The sequence below is a fragment of the Stegastes partitus genome, unplaced genomic scaffold (genome assembly GCF_000690725.1).
Source record: "Stegastes partitus isolate 25-593 unplaced genomic scaffold, Stegastes_partitus-1.0.2 Scaffold2491, whole genome shotgun sequence".
Classification (NCBI taxonomy): Eukaryota; Metazoa; Chordata; class Actinopteri; family Pomacentridae; genus Stegastes; species Stegastes partitus.
The window spans coordinates 9749-32398 of NW_007580222.1; the positions used below are offsets into that span (position 1 = coordinate 9749).

Consider the following 22650-nt stretch of genomic DNA (forward strand, 5'->3'; position numbering starts at 1 on the left):
CACTTTTGTGCATTAGAATCCAAATTATTGACACTTTTGTGCATTAAAATCCAGATTTTTTTTTAATACTTAGGTGCATTAATACCCAGGTTTTGACAGGTTTGTGCCTAATCCACTAGTTTACTACTCCATCTGGAAGAATAAAGTCATAATTAAAAGTTGATTAAATAGTTTTTCTTTTCACTTGGTTGCATAAAAGTGTCTAGGGGCTGCAGCCAGGTCTTACAACAGGAAGAAAACCCTGGAGTTGTAGTTCTAGTCAGTGTACAAAAAGGGGACAAAAGCTCACCAGTTAATTCACAGCCTTTAGTTGTGCAAACAGACTTAATGGTGGTATCAGTGGGAGTTGTAGTTTTATTAGCATAAGCAGTAGTTGTACTTTTATTTGAGATATTAGCAGTAGGTACAGGTTTTTTAGCATCAGCAGTAGTTGGAATTTTGTGAGCAGTTTTAGCAGTAGGCCTAGTTTTATTAACAGTAGTTGTAGTTATATTTGTGGTATTAGCAGTAGCTGTAGTTTTATTGGCAGTACTTGTAGTTTTGTCAGCAGTATTAGCAATAGTTGTAGTTTTATTAGCAGTAGGTTTAGTTTTATTAGCATTAGATGTAGTTTTATTAGCAGCATTAGCAACATTTGTAGTTTTATTGGCAGTAATTGTAGTTTTATCAGCAGTATAAGCAGCAGGTTTAGTTTTATTAGCAGTAGTTGTAGTTTAATGAGCAGTAGTTGTAGTTTTATTAGCAGTAATTTTAGTTTTATGAGCAGTATCCGGAGTAGTTGTAGTTTTATTAGCAGTACTTTGAGTTTATCAGCAGTGTTAGCAGAGTTAGCAGCAGCATCAGTCAGCCTGAGGCAGGGGCGTTACCCAGCAGTGTCTTGTCATTTCGGTGCTGTTTCCTGATTGGCTGTCTGTCGTCAGCAGGTCAGGCCAAAGCCGGCCACGCCCACCAACGTCCCCATCGCCCCGGCCCCTCCCCCGCCCATGATGGCGGCCCCCCAGCTGCTGCAGAGGCCCGTCATGCTGGCCACCAAGCTGTCGTCCTCGCTGCCGTCGGCGGCCCCCATCCACCAGGTGCGCATCGTCAACGGGCAGCCCTGCGGCAAGACCGGCTCCACCCCGCTGACGGGCATCGTCATCACCACGCCGGTCTCCGCCACGCCCACCCGCCTCGCCAGCCCCGCCCAGGCGCCCAACCCAACCCCGGTCCCCACCCCGACCCCCGCCCAGCCAATCCAGATCAGCAGCCTGACCACTGAGCCCAAGGTAAGAGTTTAGTACTGAGTCGATGCTGTGCCTGAGCTGTACTGTGAAGGCCTTTATGATCTGATACCTACTTAATTAGTGCATGTTCACCATAGATACTTTTATGTGTTGCATTGTATCGCATTAGTCGTCACATTTTTCTTCACTGTGGGCTCATTTTTCACTGCAGTGTAAAGTAATGCACCTCTATAGAAACACCACCACCATGACTAGAAGAATAAAGCATTCAGAAATGTCTTCTGTGCAGTGTGACGCAGTTATAACATCGTGAATCATAAAGAAAGAAAACATGTAATACCAACATTCTTCTAAGTGTCCACAGGTGTCATTAATCCTGGAAAACAATATAGCAATAGATGTTTAACTATTTACATTTTGAGTTAGTCTTCATACTCGTCTCCTCTCTGCTCTGTGTAAACACTGCCTGCAGTTCAGCCGAGAAGTCCCTGAATTTTGCTTTTTTAACACCTAACATCTGATTAGTACGGAGCCCCAGAAGGGACATGGAGAAATGAAAAAAAAAAAAAAACAGGGAGAGGGGAAAAAAAAATAGAGGTATCTTTTGCGAGAGCTCGCAAAACTTTCCCGGGATCTCGCAATAACTTTTGCAAAATGAAATGGAACTTAACTGTATGATCAGTGAAAATGAAGGCGTATAAATCAACAATATGAAATCAAAGGACACGTTTAGTTGAAGATGTCACTGGATTAAAATGGTCGTTTTTAACAACAATTTAAAGTATGTTATTTAGCATCTGTTGTTGAGTCTGTGCTTTAAAGTTCAGAGAGTTTGACTCCCCTGTATTTCAGGAGGTGGATTGTTCCCCTTGATGGCACCAGAATAATAAAACTGGTCTGTGATCGATTCTGTTGAGGTTCTACAGACTTAAACCTGCCGTTATCTTCCTCCTCCTCCTCTTCCTCTTCCTCTCAGCAGACTGTTAAATCAGGAGGAGCAGAGCAGAAGGCCGTCGTCAGCCTCCCTTCCTCCTCCACCCCGCCGCTGTCTCCACCTCCCAGACCCAAGAAGGAGGAGAACCCAGAGGTATGAACCACAGACTGATGACGCACCGTCAGGTTCAGTGGTCGAGTCCTTTATCAGGCTGATAGCTGACCAAAGGAGACGAGGCTGAACTGCTGTTTGCAAAGTTTACACTCGACTTTTTGCAGCCACACTGACGACTTCTTCGTCCTGGCGTCACTTGACTCTGAGTAAAAGTTCAGTAACTGATGAATAACTGAGTCCTGGAAAGCTGTTGATGTAGCTCTTCTCTCCTCAGTGTTTATGTAAAGAAACTATAAGAAACCTGTAAAATGCAAAGTGTTAGTAAATGTTAAGACTCACGTTTATATTTGGCTGATACTAATGCGTTAATATTCAGGTTATTGGCACTTCTGAGCGTTATTATCCATGATTTGTCTGTTAATATCTGGGTTATTAATACCTCTGTGGCATAATATTCTATTCTTCCCCCCCTTTTTTGCATTAATATCCAGATTTTGGACACTTTTGTGTGTTAATATGCAGGTTATTGGCACTTTTGTGTGTTGATGCTCACGTTATTGAGACCTTTGTGTGTTAATATCCAAGTTGTTGACACTTTTGGGGCGTTAATGTTGAGATTTCTGTTACTTTTGTTCATTAATATCCAAGTTTTTAATACTTTCTTGCATTATAATCCAGGTTATTGGCACTTCTGTGTGTTAATGTCCATGTAGCTGAGACTTTTGTGCGTTAATATCCAGGTTTTCAACACTTTGATGTGCAAAATCCAGACTATTGACACTTTGGTGTGTTGATATTCTGGTCATTGACACGTTTGTGTAGTGACACACAGTTTTTTTTTGCATTTATATCCAGGTTTTTGACACTTCTGTGTGCTAATATCCATTATATTGGCACTGTTTTTGTAATAAATCATGGTTATTGATATTTCAGTGCCGCATTAATTCATTTTATCATTTTAATACAGTACTATAAATGCATAATAACACATCAGAGGACATTCTTCTGCAGCCTGAGTGCTTTTACTTTGGATACTTTAAGTACATTTTGCAGATAACACCTCTGCGTAGGGGTACCCAGTATTTTTATTACACTGTGTTATTTGTACGTGACATCATAACACTGTTGCACCTCTGCCTTCCAGAAACTGGCCTTTATGGTGTCTTTGGGCCTCGTAACACACGACCACTTGGAAGGTGAGTTACAGTTTTACCAGCAGCGGGATCCTGAAGCTGCCGCCGTGCACGTCTCTACAGTCACACTCTGTTTCTATCCGCAGAAATTCAAAGCAAAAGACAGGAGCGGAAGAGGAGAACGACGGCCAACCCGGTGTACAGCGGCGCCGTGTTCGAACCCGAGGTACGTTCAAGAGTGCAGCAACACAGACACTTTATTCAGTTATGTGATGAGCAGTCCTGATACAACTGATTATGCTTGGATTCGTCAAACCTGAAACTCATTTGTTGCAGCTTAGTTTTGGGTAATTTAGCTGTTTTCTTCTGTTGAACACCAAAATGTTTGAACTTGCAAACTTCAACTTTTTGTGCAAACCAAAAGGTTGTCTACAAACATTTTTTTTGTCTTTGATTTTGTATTTTTAAAAAGATGTTTTCACTAAAATTCCACATTTCAGTGGCAGAATATTTTCCACAAAGCAAAGAGAAAGTCAGACGCAGGTTATAAATCCTGGTTGGTTAAAGCTTATTAATTCCTACACCCACTGAAAACTTTGTATTGTTGTGTACACATACACTGAAGTCATTAACAGCAGTGTAAAGTTGAATTGTGAGCTGCAATAACCCACAAAACATAATTAGGAGGAGCAGAGTGTATTGGAAATATTTCTGTTTGTGAAAGTGTACGCTCTAATTCTCATTCTATCTTTACACGCTGTTGATTGACGATGATCGATAAAAACTCACTGAATTTTTGTCTCGTGACTGTCGGTCGCAGCTGAGTCGGCAACCGCTTTTGCGCCACAATATACAGAATTTTTGCTTTTTTTTCAGAATCTAATCAGAGCAAACGGTGTATTTTTGGCAAATTTTAAATAAGACAAACTGTTTTAAGCTTAAATTTGGTTAATTTTCCCCACTCAGCATTAAAGTTACTCGTGATATGTTCAAGGATTGTTGCAAATCTGATGATTGTTTACAGTTTTTACAGTTTCCTGCTGATAAATTTTGCCCTTTTTGGTGATTTCTTTTTAAGTACCTTCCAATGCACTGGCTGGTTTTGGGATTTAGAGAGTAAAGTGTCTGAAATGCTGCAGGGAAACATGCAGATGAGCTTTATGTCATAGTAAAATTTCACTAACACGCTGTTTCTCCCTTTTTTTTTCTTTCAGAGGAAAAAGAGTGCAGTGAGTTACCTGAACAGCCCTCTGCACCAGGGGACCAGGAAGAGAGGTCCGTATGAAATACCGGTCAAAGACGGTAGAACCAGAGTAGACTCCAGTAGAGTCAGACAGGGACGAGCGTTTGGTTTTACCGAGGCTCAGAACAGTCGACAGCAGCAGATCCGCTAGAATAGAGACTAATCTGCTCAGTGCTAATAACACGCTGTGAAACTTCCCTCCTTCTCCTGCTTTCTGTTTCCTGTCGCTTCAGTCGGGTTTAAAGCCGGATTTATGCTTGTTTGTCAAGAGTCGAGCCGCCGAAGCTTCAGCGCCGCTCACGTCAACCGCCTCGGTGTAAAACGCTCCGGCTGCCGCTGGTTTATTTCCGCCGGCAGAGACTCTGAAAGTGAAGACAACAGTCGGTGTGTTAAAGAAGGCTCAGTGTAATCCTCCCGTTCTCTGATATTATGTCCTTTTACTAAAGCTTCTTATCACCGAAGCGCAAAAGTGAATGAAAGGATGTAAACATGAGCGCTCGGGGTTTAGAATGAATGCAGGACAATAAACTTACAAACACTGTTGAAAAGAGTTTTTACCAGTGAAATTAGAAAAAGAAAAGCAGTTGTAGCTTTAAAGGCGTTTTATTGAGGTTAGACAACAATTTAACGAAATGTGAATAGTGCTTCTGAGGCATAAAAGCATTTAAGACAATAAAAAAACAACAAACAAAACGTTAGAATTAAATAAAATGCAATATAGAAATAAATATAAAAATCTGTCATACAAGAGAATAGACAATGACAATACAGTTCTTTAAAGTAGAGTTTCATGGAAAGACGAACAAAAATCCCCACGTTGAGACATTTTACTTTACAGGTGCATTCAGATTTTTGAAAAATGTTCCTCAAGCTTTTCACAAAACAGAAAAGATATGAAAGAAGACCAAAATAAGCAGGTTTCAGAATTAAGAAAAATAAAGAATAAGATAAAATAGAAGGATAAATATTAATCAAGAGGATGAAAAATACAATTAAAGTTGGAAGAAAGTTGATTTCAGTCCAAAAATACAACAAAAACGAAACGAAACCGACCCTGAGCAGCTAAATTTAGTTATTTCTGATTTATATTTATTTAGCTGGAGGATGTTTTGTGACATCCAACGCTTCATTTCTGATGAAAGTTTCCTTTTTTACTGTTACAACGAGAATTTTATTGCAATTTTTATGCGGCTATGGAATCCTGTGATCGATTAGCACATGTTGAAAACAGTCTGTTGTTTATTGGTTTAAACATAAAAAGAAAAATCGTGAAGTTTCAATTCAATTCAGATAACTTTATTTATCCCCTTGGGGGCAATTCAACAAAAAAGCTGACACCACAAAGCTTCATTATGTCCAGTGGGTTGAACTTATCAGAAACTCACCTCTTTGGCTTTTGGAATAAATCAGCCGATTTTACATTAAAACAATCAAGCTGATTATTGATTATCACATTTTAAAAATCTGCTCAGTTGTGGGTTGTGGAACAAGATCTGAACAACCAGATAAAATTAATCAACAATATTCATATAAATGAAAACGTTGGCGTCACTGATCAAGCAGAAGAGCCACCAGCATGCTTTCTGCTTTCATCTGCACACGTTGGGTGTTTTTGCTGATTTATTTTCTTCTTAAAAAAACGTCACCTTCAACCAATTTTGTGCCATTTTATTGATTTAATCTACGAACCAAATAATATCAATAAATCCCTCATCAGTGGCAGCTGCTGCTGAAATATACAGCCGTGGTTGTTTGTGACCGGACCTCGATGGAGAAGCATAAATCTGGTTAAACCTTCATCTTAAAGCCTGTACTTTTCTCTGGTAATAGCTGAAGTGCATCCTGGGAATTGTTGGAAGAATTAATAATGTGTTCATTATGGCAGATTGCTTTTCTGAGAACACAGTCACACTGACTTTTAACTCGACTAACAGGAAGCTCCGTCTGTAACTTCACACCTTAAAAAATACTAAAAACTGACTCTCAGAAGCTTCCAGTTCGTCAAATTTTTTTTTTTCTCCTGTTTTGATTCCTCACTGAGGTTTAACATGAAGCATTAATAATTCCTTCACAGCCTCCCTCTGACTTGTTTTCAGCAGAAGAAGCTAAATGTTGTTGTCACGTGTAACTCGCAGTGTCAGATTTTAGCACATCAGTCGTCATCTTTGATGTTGTGATTCACTGGATTTGAAAGATGTCGCAGGTTTCGGAGTAAAAGAGCTGCACATAAACTCGAGGTGATAAAAAGCAGATTTTATTGGCCTGAATGCGGAAGTGAAGTTTGCATTCATGACCTGCTGCAGCCTCTCCTTTCTCATTGGTTCCACTTCGGGTTTGTCTTTCAACTTCAGGTTGCCTCACGCTAAATCAGATTTTCTGGCATTAAAGTTGCAGATATCTGTGGTTGACCGGTCGACACAGCAGCTCTTTTCTAGGCCATGATTTTTCTCCCCCAAAACAGCCTTGAAAGAGTTTCTACGGATTTGGTTCCTGCAGTCGGTTCTTGTGCAAAGATTCAGTTTCCCCTGAAAGAAGTTCTTTCAGTGGAAGATAGCTTCATCAGCAGGTTTTTTTCTTCTGTTATTCCTGATTATGTCAAAGCTCGGTGACCTCAAACCAAATAAACTTGTCAGTAGTTACAGGTTTTTAAAATGCTGGAAAAACAGAGTTGAGTCCAGGCAAAAACAGCATAAAAGCAGCAGAATCTTCTTTCAAGCAACTTCTGTAAAACTTTCATTAACCTTCAGAGAGAACGGCCGTCCAAGAAGGAACTGTTGAGGAGAAAAACTCTCTCCTGCAGCTTCATTTGGATCCTGGCTCCTCCGTGAGTTTCTCAAAAAGCTCCTGTGTGAACGTGCAGCTTTATTCTTAGCATTTTAAGTTTTTTTTTTTTGGTATTTTAAGCCTTTTGTTTGACAGTTGCAGTGAAGACAAACCGAAGAGAGCAGGTGAACGACACGCAGATAAAATCCAACCAGCTGGGAATCAAATGAGGGACTCTTTGCTCAGGGGATATTCTCCCTAATTACTTGGTTATTTGCTTGCCCCAAAATGAAGCTTTATTCTTAGAAACACACTTAAAAAAACACAATGACCGGTCAGTGTAGTCGTGTTTATTAGAAGTAGGCCAAAGGTATAAACCTGCCATTAGCTGCTCATTTCAGAGGACTTTTTCCACTGTTTGCAAAATTCCCTTCAGTAGGGGAAACGGAAACCTCTGAGCAGCAACTTGTACAAATGTCTATGTTTCAAGACTGACTGGCGGAGATCACTGTGGGCGAAACACATGTGGCAATATTGGTTTAATAAACTTCCATAAGTGCTGCATACTGATAGCAAATCATCTGAAGTGAGTCCAGTGAGATCCTTTACAGCACCAGTTATTTGGAATTATCCGTTGTAATGATTAAACTTTAGTGTCCGCCAAAACAAATTTCCCTTCGTCACTATTTTGCAGACAGATATTGGGACACGCTGTAGCCTGTACGTACTCCTGGTCCCAGCCTGTGTGGTTTAGCATCGCCCAAGATGATTGATTTAAGAAACAAAAACAAGCCAGAATGGCAGTGAGGTGCAGTCAGACCATGCTCTACTGCAGAATGAACTGTGACAACAAAACAACACCAACAAGCAGCTGATCACAGTGATTGTATATCAGGCGGCTGCAGCTCGAAATCATATTCTAAACCTGCAGAGAGACGCAGCACCAAGTTAAAAGACAAACCCGCGAGTCCAGGTGACTGAGGTGTGCTAACATCTGACACGAGTCCATCCAGCAGGTTTGTACTGGTGCTCAGCTTCAGCTTGCATGGAGCCAGTCTCCTGCACTAACACTGCTGTCTGTGCTTCTGACTCCTCCTCTTCCTCCTCTTCCTCCCTCACCGCTCCCCTGACTCATGCTAGCCAACGAAGACTCCCTTTCCAAGGTATGTCATACAGACTGTTTGTTTTTGTTTTTCCCCCCTCTCCATCTTTCTTTTTTTTCTTTGTTTTCCGTCTTTGTCGTCTGTCTCATTTCACCCAGGTCGCCCACCCAAATACAGCAGCGTCCCGGAGCTGGGCAGCCTCACCCCGACCTCCCCCTCCAGCCCCGTCCATCCCCTCCCCCTGCCCAGCCCCAGCTCTGGGGATGTAAGTAACGATGGGGGAGACGGACAGTTCAGAGGGTTGGACACCCCGTCACACACAGTCCTATTGGCCCAGTAGCTCTGTCAGTCATTTACACCCCAACACGTCCATTTGGTTTGTTGTGTCCATGTGATAACCATCAGCCATCAGTTGGTTTTACTTTGATTCAGCCTTACAAAGTGAACAGTGTCCTGTAGCCCATTAATAACTAGAACACACTCTAACTCCCAGATGTCCAGTAACCTTTCTGTGGGCTCAGTGATTAACACACCATGTCCATTAGACATCCAAACAAGGCCAGCTGTAAATTAACCGATCATGGTGCCTCCCCCCGCCTCGCCTCTCCACAGATGGTTGGTGGGGCTCCGCTGGGCAGGGAAACTGATTGGTCCAATTCTTCCTCACAGGGAGACATCCATGAGGATTTCTGCACTGTGTGCAGACGCAGTGGCCAGTTGCTCATGTGCGACACGTGTTCTCGTGTTTATCACCTGGACTGCCTGGATCCACCCCTGAAAACCATTCCTAAAGGCATGTGGATCTGTCCAAAATGTCAAGATCAGGTAACCGCTGCAGCCGAGACTGATCCTGAGTCAGGGGGAAGGGGGTACCTCAGTCCAGAGAGGAGCCTCTCAGGGCCTGTAGCTGTACTGTAGGACTGTTCAAGCCTTTGTAAGCATAAACATGATGCAGTATTGTTTTTTTGTGCTTCTGTCTCATTCATTGTGTCAGTAAAGATTGGCATCTCACATCCATCCACTCCATTGCTTGTCCCTTTTCGGCCCCACCACAGGGTGGCGGCTAAACTTGTCTTCCTCAAAGTCTTTCTTTTCCCCCGAGTCTCAGCCTCTGTGACAACTCCGAGCTTCTCTCTGCAGATCCTGAAAAAAGAAGAAGCCATTCCCTGGCCTGGCACCCTGGCTATCGTTCATTCCTACATCGCTTACAAAGAAGGTGGCGGCACGTTGTTTTCTTTAAATCGCTCGTCTGCCGGGACGCGTGAGGACGCACTGACGCTGTGGTGGTTCTGTCTTTCAGCTAAAGAAGAGGAGAAGCAGAAGCTGATGAAGTGGAGTTCTGAACTGAAACTGGAGCGAGAGCAGCTGGAACAGAGAGTCAAACAGCTCAGCAACTCCATAACGGTGAGGAAGTCTGTGAAGCAGCTCAGCAACCCGCCGAATATAAGAAAAATAAATCAATCAATAAGTAAAACAAGTGGCAGCACGACGAGTAGGGCTTCCGCTAGCGATTATTTTTCTGTAGTTTAAATTATCAAATATATTTTCAACCATAAAAACGACCTCGTCCTTTAAATCCATGTGATTTTAACAAACATTGTGTTACAGCATGAAACGTAAACAAAGGTTTCACATTAAAGTGCACCACTGTAGGTTTTAACTGGAAACTCCAAAATGATAAAAATAAAAAGAGAACTTATTATTTAAGTCAGTAATGCAACTTTAAAAGAAATCCCAGTTTCTATTAAAAAAGTTAAATTTATGTGGATATTTTAAAGCAGCTAAAGCAAATTTTTCTCTCCTTATTGAGCAATTGTCCGTTGTTTTAATAATAGCTTTGAATTCTATGTAAGTATTGAATTCACTACACAGTCGTCGTCTTTTAACTTCTGCATATGGTGAGTTTGTCATTGCAGTTCTAAAATCGTAAGTCCCAGAGGAAGAAGGTCTCTACCTTTGTCCAGATCATTTGCATTCCAGACCACATTGTTTGTTAATATTCTGTTTTTAAATCACAGCTTGTGCAACAGTTAGTTCAAATAAGAAGCAACACTCTTAACACCAATTCCAAGTGAACACCAGTGGGTTTCTGGACGATTGTTTTGAACAATATGATAAAAATCTTTTCACTAGTGGTCCAGACCTCCAGTCAGATTTGAATCAGCCATTAGCTTGGCTGCTGTTCAAAATGTTTGTTTCCAATAAACCCGCGATATATAATTTCAGCTCTTTGATTTAAACACTTAGAAATATTGAAAGCTCAGAATACAACAAAACCAAATTCACCCCCCGATTTAATAAAATATACAAAATCAGATCTTATCAGGTATAAAAAGTGAAACGAGGTGTGTCAACACCAAGTAGAGGTGAAGCGCTAGTAGCTATAAAGATTAGTCCAAAATCTCAAATTACAGGAATCACATGGTGTCAATTCTGACCCTGTTTTTTTTTTTTTTCTTGTCCCATCAGAAATGCATGGAGACCAAAAACACCATCCTGGCTCGGCAGAAGGAGATGCAGCTTTCACTGGACAAAGTCAAACACCTGATTCGCCTCATCCAAGCCTTCAACTTCAACCAAGCCCTGGCAGAGACGGAGGGTAAAGACGTCAGAGTGCAGGACAGTGCTGAGGCCGCAGGCGCCTCTGAAGCTGCACCAGAAGTCAACTCTGTGGAGAAGGCGAAGGCGAGCAGCTCCTCAGCCAGCGGCGGCACCGACGGAGGCGACAAACAGGAGGAGAAGGGAGCCGTAGGGAGCAACCAGACGCCCGACGCCGACGGCCAGCCCGACAGCACAGTCCTAACAGCGGATAGCAGCCCCGGTGCAGGGGCGGGGGGTAAGGCGGGGCCTGGGGCCGGGGCCGGGGCAGGGGGAGGGGGTAACACAGGGACCGGGCTCCAGGCGGAGGTCGCGGCCAAGCCTGAGACTGAGGCAGCTCCGGTGGCTGACGTTCCCGCCTCCTCAGCGGTCGCGACTGTCGCCACCACCAACGGCACGACCGAGCCGACCTGCCCCGACCACAGCCCCGCGGCGGGCTGCACCGCCAACGCCACCACCAACTCTGAGAACAAGATGGCTGCCGTCAACCCTCCAGAGACAGCGGTGGAGAAGAAACAGGAGGAGGTCACTGACAGTGACGGCAGCAACACCAACAACAGCAAAACCTCAGAACCCTCCCAGCATTCTTTGCCAGCTCTGGTCAGCAGTTTGGACAATAAAAAGTAATGCTACGTCTCTGGAGTCGCGGGAATTCAAACATATATATTAAAAAAAAAAAAAGACTTTGCTTGCACCGTAAGGTGCCCTGAAGTTGCCAATCTGTATAAATGTTGTTTGTTTGCATTGTATTGTCAGACTGTGTCAATGGTAGATATACAGCCCAAGTCACATGACTCTGGGAAGACGTAGGCTGTTCCACCCACAAAGCTGGGCTACAGGAAGGCGTACGCACCAGTGTCATCATGCCAATTAGTGATAGACGTCATGGTGGGAATGCTCAAAGGGAGATTTAATTCATCATCACACCAGTGTGTGCCTGTTATAGTGGCCCCTGTGTTCTCTGGTGGGGTGGGGAGACGGTTCACATGGGTACAAAGATAACCGAGAACATGGAACCAAACATCTGTCAGGGGTTACTGGTCTAAGAAGCAGTGTTGTGATAGTATGAAAAGAGAACCTGTTCATCCCCTCGTCCCAACGAGCTTAATGTGAACAACCTTCTGCAGTCCGATGATCTCCTCAACGTTTCAACAGTCCTGAACCTTAACCATCAGTCCTAACCTGTCCTAGTTAACTCCCCTGAATCCTAAACCAACCAACCTTCTGTCAACCCACGACTAAACCGTCCCTGTAGACCAGCAGCAGGAACCTGAGACTGACAACAATTCAGCATGACCTAAAGGGTTCAGTATGCTTCAAACAAAGTGTCGTCTGAGTAGAGATACCCAAAGGCAGCATGACATTTGCAAAAAATGCAATCAAGCCAAGAAATGTGGGTAAAGTTTTCAGTCTCTCCTTGAAGATGATCATATCAAAATTGTAACACGAATGAAAAATATCTTGGACGTAATCGTCAGAAAATTATGCAGATTCTTCGATGCAACCTTCTGAATTCTAATGTTGGGAAGCTGTGGGCGGAGGGGAACGTTGGACGCTGTTTGATGACCTTTTATCAACCACCGGCAGTAACTCTAACACAGTAACAAGTTTTCTCCAGTGCAAGACTTAACCCCGGCCAGCAAGCACATCCAGAATACATTTGCATGATTGTTGGATGTTTAGGTGGTGTTGGAATAAGGGCTTACAGACACCCAACAAGCACTTAAACTGACATCCTTATCTTACCGATCTTCAGCCAGTCAGATAATCAGAAGCAGTGACCTCCCCATCCATCCATTAGCTTTCAGACTTCATCCTGTAGAGTTGCTGGGGGCTGAAGCCGTTCTCAGATGACAGGGGATGGAGGCAGGTTACACCCTGGACAAGTTTCCAGTCCATTACAGAGCAAAAGCAGAATTTGCAATTCTAAGAGAAATTACAGCATGATTGCTGAAAGCTGTTGCAGCTTGTACGTTACAGTACAGGCACAAAAGATTCTGGTATCAAACCTGCAAAAACCTTCCCCTAGTCCCCAAAAAATTGGAGTTTATGTCCTTTTAACCTTTACCTTGCCTTCCCTTTGAAAACAAAGTGCTCGCCAAACAAGAATCCTGCCTCCCCACCTCTATATACCCGTCAGTCTCTGCATAAAGCCTTGCAGAAAGTGTTACAGAAGCATACTCACACATTTAAACTGACGTATGCAAACAAGAAAAGAACTGATATAACCAAAAGACTTTAGGATGCTTAAGGTCAACTGCTTTGTGCAAAGTTTTGTGTCATTTACAACCTTGTTAAGGTTGTTTGAAGCATGCCGATGCCTTTGAATAGATTCCCAAACGTTACCATCAACCTAAACCATTGACGCACCAAAAAACTAGACCTGAATTTAGCCCTAGCCCAGCTAACTGAAGAATCTTTCCTCTCCCAGTCACCTAACAATATAACGTTATCCACAGCAAGTATTGGACGCGTGTTATTGAAGCATACTGATACCTAACTGAGGTACCTGACTTCCCCAGTATCCTCTGATCTAAGCATGAGCTTACTTTCAAAGGCCTGTGAACAATTCGTGACCATTTCCTTGAACCCGTAGGGCTTCAGTGTGCCTCCGGTCAACTGCTTTGTGCAAAGTCTGAAGTGTTGTTTACAACTTCGTAAAGGCCCCCTTAAGGATACTGATGCCTTGAAACAGACTTCGCCAACGTTAAAATCAACTTAAACCGTCGACTCAACAAAGCAAACATGACTACTCCAAATGACGTGAACCTGATTTAGCTCTGGCCTAGCGAACTGAAGAATCTTACGTACAGAAAGTGTTGAACATGTATTATTGAAGCATTCGGATACCTTCAAACTGAGGTACCCAACTTCACCATCAACGACTGACGTAAGCCAGAGCTTACCTTCAAAGGCCAGCAAATGATTTGTGGCCGTTTTCTTGAACCCAGAAGGCTTCAGTGTGCTTCAGGTCAACTGCCTTGTGCAAAGTCTCGTCTGAAGTGTCGTCTACAACTTCTTAAAGGTCATTTGAAGCATACTGATGCCTTCAAACAGACGTACCAAACCTACAAACGAGAGACAGTGACTTTCCCCTCCTGACTAAATCTGAATTTAGCCCCTAACCCTGCTAACAAAAGGAATCCTCCGTCTCCCAATGACCAGACCACCAACCAACAGTCCCAGTTACCCTGCCCTCTCCCCATCTCTCCCCCACCTGCATCCCTGAGCTCAGGCAGAAACGCCGCTGAGCGTCGCGTTCAGCAGGTACGGAGGACGAGGTCGAACAGGCGCCGTAGCCTAACAGATGTTTTCAGTGGTGTCGGTCAAGTGTAGTGATTGAGTTTTCATTCGTGAGTCAAGTGTGTCAACTGTGAGCACTAAATGTGAAATTGCAATATTGCAATGTCAACACACACAAACTATATCTGGGCTGTGTTTCTTTTTTATAGGAAAAGATATTCAGGTCTTCCTAGTCTTCAGAATAAGTGCTTTCTGTTCCTGAACCTGCTGGACTGGCATTATCAACACAAAAAGGAGTCCTCTTTTTGAAGTGGTGATCTTCGCATTCTGTGCATTTCTGTTGAATCCTGAACTGCCAAAACGATGTTGTATCCAAATTCAGCAGGGACAAGTCCACTTACTGTTTTGAAAGATCAAATCATTTGGCGTTGTAAGATATAGATGCTACCATTTCAGAAATTGGAAGTCCCCAGATTGAGACAGGAGAGCTTATTAAACAATAACATTAAAGGAACTTTTTGTCCTTGAAATGGAGGATTTGTCGTACGAACCTGCTCCTGCAGACGGATCTCAAAGGACGATACCACAAATCCTGAGATTAAAGCACAAGCTTGCTGCATTACAAAGAAGTGCTGAAGAGCTTTTTGTACGTTAATATGGAATTAAACAGAGTATGCATCTCTTTGTTGTGATGTGACTTATCCCCACATTGCCAATATTTTTCTAGGAGGAAATACAAACCTCTGTCTGACATTAAGGCTCAAGTCTAGTTCATGTTTTCAGGAGGAGTGCCCGGGCTTCTGCCGTCTCAGAAACCCCTTCATCCCCTCACAGTTAGACATCTCTTTTCTTTCTGGAGCATGTCTGGGCTGAAATGTGACGCTGTTATTCGTCGGCTTGGTGGCTGTCAGTTCGGGTCTGTCTTTGTCTGGTGAACTGATCATGACTTCTGGCTTCTTGTTGGGTACGGGGCGGTTACAAACTCTGGTCTGTTCATTAACGGTGCCTCTGGTTGTGCTGGACTTTTTTTTGTTGTTTATTTCTTTTTCTTTTTTGCTATATTGGAGCGTTGTTGCTTAAATTTTAGCCGTCCAACAATGTATTTCACCCTTGTGTGACCCTCGATGTGTTGAAGGTTCAAATCTTCAAACCTGCTTTTAATTTGTGTTGTTTGTCTTAATGATGAGAGCTTTACAGCCATGCTAGCTGCAAGTGTTCACTTTGGGAACATTTTATGCATCTGTCAATGAATCGCCATGACATTTTTTTACAGACTTCATGACCTCCAGAGGATGAACCTGACTGATGTTGGTGATCCTCTGGCCAGCGTTTTAATGCGTCCAACACTTTGGTTTATGACCAAACACCTGCAAAACAAAAGACATTCCCATCAGCCTGAGGTGGACCACTAATTAGCTAATGCTAGCACGCTAACATGCTAAGCAAACTTGGTAAATATTAAACTTTCTGCAGACCTAGAGTCAAAATAACAGACTTGCACAGGCTTCTTGCACAAGCTAGAATCAGTATGAGCAGATATGATGATGGTATAATGCCAGAGCTGCCGGATGATAAAAACCCCCACGTGGAGTTTTGCTGCACGTGTTAGCATGCGACCGTTTTGCTCAAAGCATGACTGTATCTAAGGCCAGTATTATTTTTTCCATGAGTTGGTAAGGGTCCACGAGTCGTAAATTTTAGCAACTCCACAAAAATCCACACAGAACCTCTTTATGGACGTTCGCATGCTGCCCAAAATTTGTGTTTATGTGGCGACTAGAGTTTGTAAATGCAACAACTGTGCATCTGTGGTGTCTGCAGCTGTCCAAATATGCTTCTGCGAGGGAGTATAGTCGAGGCTTAAAGCTGCGTTCGGTTCACGTCTACGGTCATAAAATTTCCAAGTTGAACATTCCAGATTCCGATCTCAAAGCATTCCGACTCACAGCGATCATCAGACTCGTTTTCAGGTCGTAACTGGGTACAGCAACAACACTTAGCCAAATAAATGGCGGGTGGAGTTTGGTCCAATTATTACACACACACAGCTAACCACGAACGTTACAGAACATTTTATTCTGCGTCATTTACTGGTAGAACCTCAGTATAGTTTGGCTTTTATAGATGCTGCCAAACGAGATACGTAAAACTGGTCAACCTCAAGAGTCGCTCTGATGACTGTATTTAAAAGATGGACGCACCCACCATGACATGTGGACTACTGACTTTAAATATGGAATTTTCAATCGACATCTTAGTCTTTTGAAACTGGACACAACAAGTGAGAGGTGGATCTGACTTAAAACTGGAGGACGTGCCCATTCGGGAGCAACCGTTCAATCACAAAAAAGCGTGATCTGCTTTATCGTCTATTTTCTCTAAATGGGGCCATAATTCACAAATTCAATACCGTTCTATATTGACAGAGACTTGAAACTACAGTTTGAGACCGTAAGCACATTAGTAAAATGTTTACTAAAGTGGCAGATCAAATGAGAAGGCGGGTCATTTTTGACTTGTTTTTGCAACCAGCGGAGTCGCCCCCTGCTGGCTCTTAGAAGTAATGCAGGTTTAAGGCACTTCAAAGTTGACTTCAAATGTCCGCCCCGGAGGACACGTCCATCTTTTATACAGTCAACAGTTTTGCTCAAGGCATGACTGTCTAAAGTGGTGTTTTATTGACATTGGAGGTCAGAAATGTTCAAATTCGGAGCTACGTAAGCGATTAACAAACTCGTCTTCAATTATCTGCACTGGCAGCAGAGCGTAACTGGATACAGCAATAAAACGAAGGAGGCGAAACGACGGATACAGTTCTCTGAGGAAACCACACACATACAGATGACGACTAACATAACCAGATGTTTTATTCTGCATCTCTTACTGATACAACCTCAGTACTGTTGACTTTTTCACACGAGGTGCATAAAACCGACCAGACTTCTCAGATGGAGCTCCAACCTTAAGGGTTGCTCTTCAAGTAGGAAGTTACAGGAGCTGCTAGCATGGCTGTAGACGCTCGATACCTCGTCGTATCAGGATGTTATGCTGTTGAATTTCATGTGGGAACAGCAGAGGAAACGTGGGTGAACACGTTGTTGGGCGGCTACAAACTTCTTTTTTTTTTTTTTTCTTACTTTCATATCACATGGACTCTGAATCCGCATATCTGACACCTGGTTCTCTGACATCAGCTGTACAAACTGCCTTCATTCAGAAGATCCCAGAACGTGTTTTGGCCACAGTGTGATTGATGTGATTAGTCTGTGACGAAGAGTTTAGCCGTTGAAACACGGAAAAGGAAAACAAGAGCCAGAGATGCAAGTCTAACAGAAAATGGCAACTAATGTGTCCTGAGTTCCTTATGAGTATCATTATTGTGTGTTTTGTTCTTTGTCGGCTTACTCGGGTGGATGTTCTTCTTCTTCTTCTTCTTCTTCTTCTTCTTCTTTCAACATGTCAGACTGTGTTCACTCGTGGATAGAGCAGAGTAGTCATCCAGTCTCTTCACTCAACAACTTTCAAAGAGCCCAAACTTGTTCCAGACAAACTGGACCTTTCCCTTCTGTACAGTAGGTACCTCGAGTGCCTTTCTTCAAACAGCAGATAATATTTGTCTCTTGACTTGCACTGTGACTTGTAGAACCTTACTAACCCTCCGGATAATCCTCCCACCCGACCCGACCCGACCCACCCCGTCCCAGGAGCTCCCCTCCAGACTCCGGAGCACAAACCCGGTCCCTTCACCTCAGGCTGCCAGTAGTCAATGCAAGTTGAAACTACATTTCATAATATGCCGTTTTAAAAATCGACCAGATAGTGTTTTGTTGTTGTTTAAAATAGGAGTTGCCTTAAATGTGTTTTATTTTACTTTTTACATTCAGGGGGGGGTTAAAAAATAAATAGAAGAGAAAAAAAAAAAAGACGCTGGCGGAGGTCGGAGGCAGTTTGGTGAGACGCTGTTGATGATGATGATGATGATGATGATGATGAAGATGAGATCTCGCTCGGAGCTGTTTTTGTGATGCACTTTTGGTTTGACCAGTATTATTATCAGACATCGGGATCAGTCATGCATTTTCTAGCCGGACTCGGGAGCTCGTTTGTTTTATTTTGAAAGGTCCGCCGTCCCCTCTGTGCTGTGGTTCTTCTTCTTGTGTTTTTTCGGAGGAGGGGTGAGTTTGCTAAATCAGGTCATGTGAGCCGGAGCCTGTGTGGAATGAACAAACTTAAAAAAAACCCAATTAGCAACATCTGTCCACTCAGCGTGGTGGAGCGCATGCCTTCTTATGCAAATTTTTATACAAGATTTGTCAAACCTTTTTTAATATGCATTTTGCTTTTTTGTTGTTGTTTTTTATTTTCAGTTTTTTATGTGAAACTCAAGTCACCTTGCTTTCTTTCTTTTCTGTTCTTTTCTTTCTTTCTATCTTTCTTTGAACATTCTGGCTCATCTCCGGATGCCAAACGTTGCGCAGCTTTTGGCGTTGCGGTTCGAGAGGAGACGTTTCTTCCTGGCGTTGTGTTTTATGGACGGAGCTGTAAAGGTTTCAGCCATGGATGTATGAAGGAGAGCTTAGATTAAACAAGATCCAAAAACAAGTCCATTGGCTTCACAATTGGCACAACCACTGCAGGAACTTTCAAGTTGGATTTAGGGCGGTCTGAACCTTTTACATGTTCTCTGATTGTGAAAACTGCCCCTTTAGAGCCTCTGTCAGGGCTGCTGGGGCAGGATAAAGTACCTACTCCAAACTGCTGTGCTGGTCGTGAAGCTGATTGGTTAAACTCAGAGAGGATATCAAGCGCTATTTTTTCTGCTTTCTCGATGTCCTCGTCCAGCAGCAGTGTTCAGCCATCTAACATCGAAATGAACGAACAAAACAAACCTTGCTTGTTCTGTTTCCTGCGTGCTTATCGAAGTGGAGTTATTACCTGCTGCTGGTTGTTGTTTTGGTGCACACGGAGTGAACTTGGAGTTCCTGCAGTGGAAAGCCACCTTTCATCAACTAACCGTTCAAAGCTCCGGTCAAGTTAAAGACCGAAAAGTATTCATAGCCGTTACCAATGTTCATTTAAAGTAGATTTTTGTTTGACCAACAAGTTTCTTCTGGCTGGAAACGACATGAACAAGAGGCAGTGAGATGTTGTGTTAGAGATGTTTATGGTGAATTTGAGCTGATTTTGTGTTTTGACCAATGTGATCAAACGGTTTTTGTATTTGCTAAGAAGCTTTTTGCATGTCTGGCTCATCGGCATGGCCTTGGTGGTGATTCTTCTTGGCCTCTACCATTCTCCCCAGCACAGGGCTCACTTCTGGCTTCCTATCAGGCCCTTTGACATTCGGCTTCTAAGCTTTTACTCTCATGTCTCTCAGTGATGGACTCCCTAAGCTCTTTAGTTTTAGTCACCATTGACGAATAGAACTCTCTAGAAAATGAAACAAATGTCTGCTCTGGACGTTATCAGCCCATTAAATGGCCTCTAATCATTGCACATCATTCCCATGCATGTAGACAGCCTAGCAGACCAGGAGACGAGTTAGTATCCGTTCTGGTCTTTGATAAACAGGAAGTACCCTTGATAAAGTTGTAAATAAGCGCATGTAAAATCTGTTGGTGGAGTCAATGTAGACCTACAAAGTGGAGCTTTGGAACTTAGAAAGGTGTATGTGAACCCAGAGTTAGATTTTCTAACACTAACCAAGATGCTCTGGTGCAGTAACTGAACCGTACACCGACTGAAAAACTGCAAAAAGTCAAAAAGATAAAACTCTAGCTCAAAGCTCTCTGGTGAAGTCCAATGACTTGCACCTCCAGCCTCCAAATTCAGAGTTTTGCTCGTCTTTGTAAGTGATAAAATGAGGCTGTTCCACCAATAACTTAGCTGATTAACGCCCTACTGAACCGATGACCTGCACACGTGTATGGGGATGATGTGCATTGGTAACGCCATGGCATCCACATTGGGTGATACCAATTAGCAAGACCATTTTGATTGCTATCAAAGCAACATTTTCTTAAAAAAAAAATTGCACCAGTGTCCAACGATGAATCATTTTGGACACGGTATTTTAAGTAAAACAATGAAATAGTTCAGATTTACCATTAACGTACTGTGCTATGTCACTTGTTTGGGTCATTTCCAGCCAAAATTCAGTAGAAATCAGTACTTTGCATGGCTGTGAGTAGTTTTTTTGGATTAACTGTGTGTATTAGATGCATAAAAGAGACAGTAAACGCCACCTGTTGTCCATCTAATAAGCTCTCTGACTACATCCATGGCTCCAGCTCCGTAGTTTAGGTCTTAATTTGAACTTGGCTAATGCACCATGCTGAATGTTGGGATCCCGGCAGAGCTGCGTGGAGGGTCGGGGGGCTCGATCAAGTCTTAAAAAATTGTTCCTCGCTTTCTATTCCAAGCTCTAAAAAGTGAATTTATCCAAAGAACACTGCACACGTTGCGTTTGTTTGGAAGCCTTGTCGCTGCATATCATCGTAGTTCCCCGCGTGTCAGCATCGTGTGCATTCACCAAGCTGGAAGACGCCCCGCTTTGAAAACAACCGACTCTGGTTCCCGTGAAGCAGCAGTTCGCTCCGACTCGAGTCTCTTTTCATTTCTTTTTCCCTCCGTTTTTAAAAACGATCAAGTCATGATTGTGGCCTTCTAGTATTCTGTCGGTACATGACGTCATTAATCTGTTGTTCCCGCTCAGCCGCCATCCTTCCTTCCATCCATCAATCCATCCTGTCCGGACCCAACTGTACACCTGCAGCTTCTTACCTCATCCACAGCTGATTCCATTTGGGGGTGTGTTGAGTGCAAAAAAAAAAAACAAAAAACAAAAAAAAAAAACCATGGAAAAAAAAATGAAATAAAAGAAGTCTTTTTTAATCTTCCATTTGGTGAGATGCATTGTAGCGATATGAATAAAGAAAAAGTTCACCTGGTGTGCTGAATAATGTGTAAATTGGTAATTACACAATCTGAATATTTGTATAATTGTTTGTATTTTTTCATAATGATTTTGGAAAGGAATGTGTTTATTTTTTTGACTTCTGTTCCAGATGTGTCTTCTGTTGGCCTGACATTGTGACTGGTCTGGTGGGATTCTTACCTCTGTATTGAGCCTCTTCTGTGATGAATTCTTTGTATGCAGTGTTTAGGAAATACTGTAGGGAACATGGGGAGGAGTTGATATTAGGAGCATTTGATCAATTTGTATTTATTTATTTTATCATTTTGTTAATAAATTGTGAAAAGCAGAGAGTCTCGTGACTTTGTTTTTATTTCAGTTTTGTTTTTATGATCCTACCGTTTTAGTTCACCTTATTATTTATTAAATATTTTTTGGAATCACTGAAAATACCAAATGTTTCAGGGTCTGTTCATCCCCCAGACAAACTGATAAAGAAACATACTTTGACATAAAATAATTCACAAATATGCACATCAGCAATAAAACAAATGTTTGTAATCAAAGTTCAAATTTGATATGAAAATAAAACAAGTTGCATTTGTGATACAAACAAAAATTAACAAAATGAAAATAAGTACATGGTGTGGTTCAAACTAAAATATGAAATAGAAAAATATTTGCCATTGAAGTTAAAACACGAAACAGAAATAATACAATTAAGCAAGTTGCATTTGTTATAAAAATGTATGCAATAAAATGCAATTAAATATGAAATAAAGTAGTAATAAACTATTATATACATTTTTAAAAATAGAAAATTACACTAGATTTAAACAATTTGTATTAATATGACATATTAATATGAATTAGTATAGAAAATAGCCAAAAAATTAAAGTAAAACAAATGCATTAGTGATAAAGATTAAAATATAAAATGGAAAAAGAAAAACAAAACAAGCTACATTTATTGTAAAATTTAAAATGTACAAATAAATAACAAATAAAGAAATATTTCAAACCAAAAGGCATCTGGGTCTTCTAGGAAGGTGCAGGAGCTATTTGACTGGAAATGTACACAGAAAAAAAAAGCACCTTTGAAGAGGTATTATTATTATTATTATTATTATTATTATTATTATTATTATTATTGCACCTGAGATATTATTCCTCTTTGTGTTGAGTGGAATAATTGTAGGTAAGTGAAGGTTTAGACTTTAGACTTATTATTAAGACATATTATTAGGTATCAAGCCTTTAGATTTAACTAAATATATAAAACAACATGTATGTAAACCCCTCATTCAAAATCTCTCCAACACACGTATAGCGCTGATCCATCTGTCTTTAAATGCAGCACCGGGCCCGTCTCTGGTATAA

General features: G+C 42.0%; 1 protein-coding gene across 1 annotated transcript in view; it reads left to right on the forward strand.

Moving 5' to 3' along the window:
• phf21ab (PHD finger protein 21Ab) overlaps window positions 1-21621 on the forward strand; it is a gene marked incomplete at its 5' end in the record, with an annotated part of 26347 nt that extends 4726 nt beyond the window's left edge. Inside the window, 11 exons of the mRNA XM_008305378.1 lie at window positions 924-1265; window positions 1302-1308; window positions 2141-2310; window positions 3416-3467; window positions 3551-3630; window positions 4619-4679; window positions 8672-8778; window positions 9183-9338; window positions 9654-9729; window positions 9814-9917; window positions 10983-21621. Coding sequence (XP_008303600.1) covers window positions 924-1265; window positions 1302-1308; window positions 2141-2310; window positions 3416-3467; window positions 3551-3630; window positions 4619-4679; window positions 8672-8778; window positions 9183-9338; window positions 9654-9729; window positions 9814-9917; window positions 10983-11738 — 1911 coding nt within the window. The remainder of the gene's footprint in view (window positions 1-923; window positions 1266-1301; window positions 1309-2140; window positions 2311-3415; window positions 3468-3550; window positions 3631-4618; window positions 4680-8671; window positions 8779-9182; window positions 9339-9653; window positions 9730-9813; window positions 9918-10982) is intronic.
• Window positions 21622-22650: the final 1029 nt, after the last annotated feature.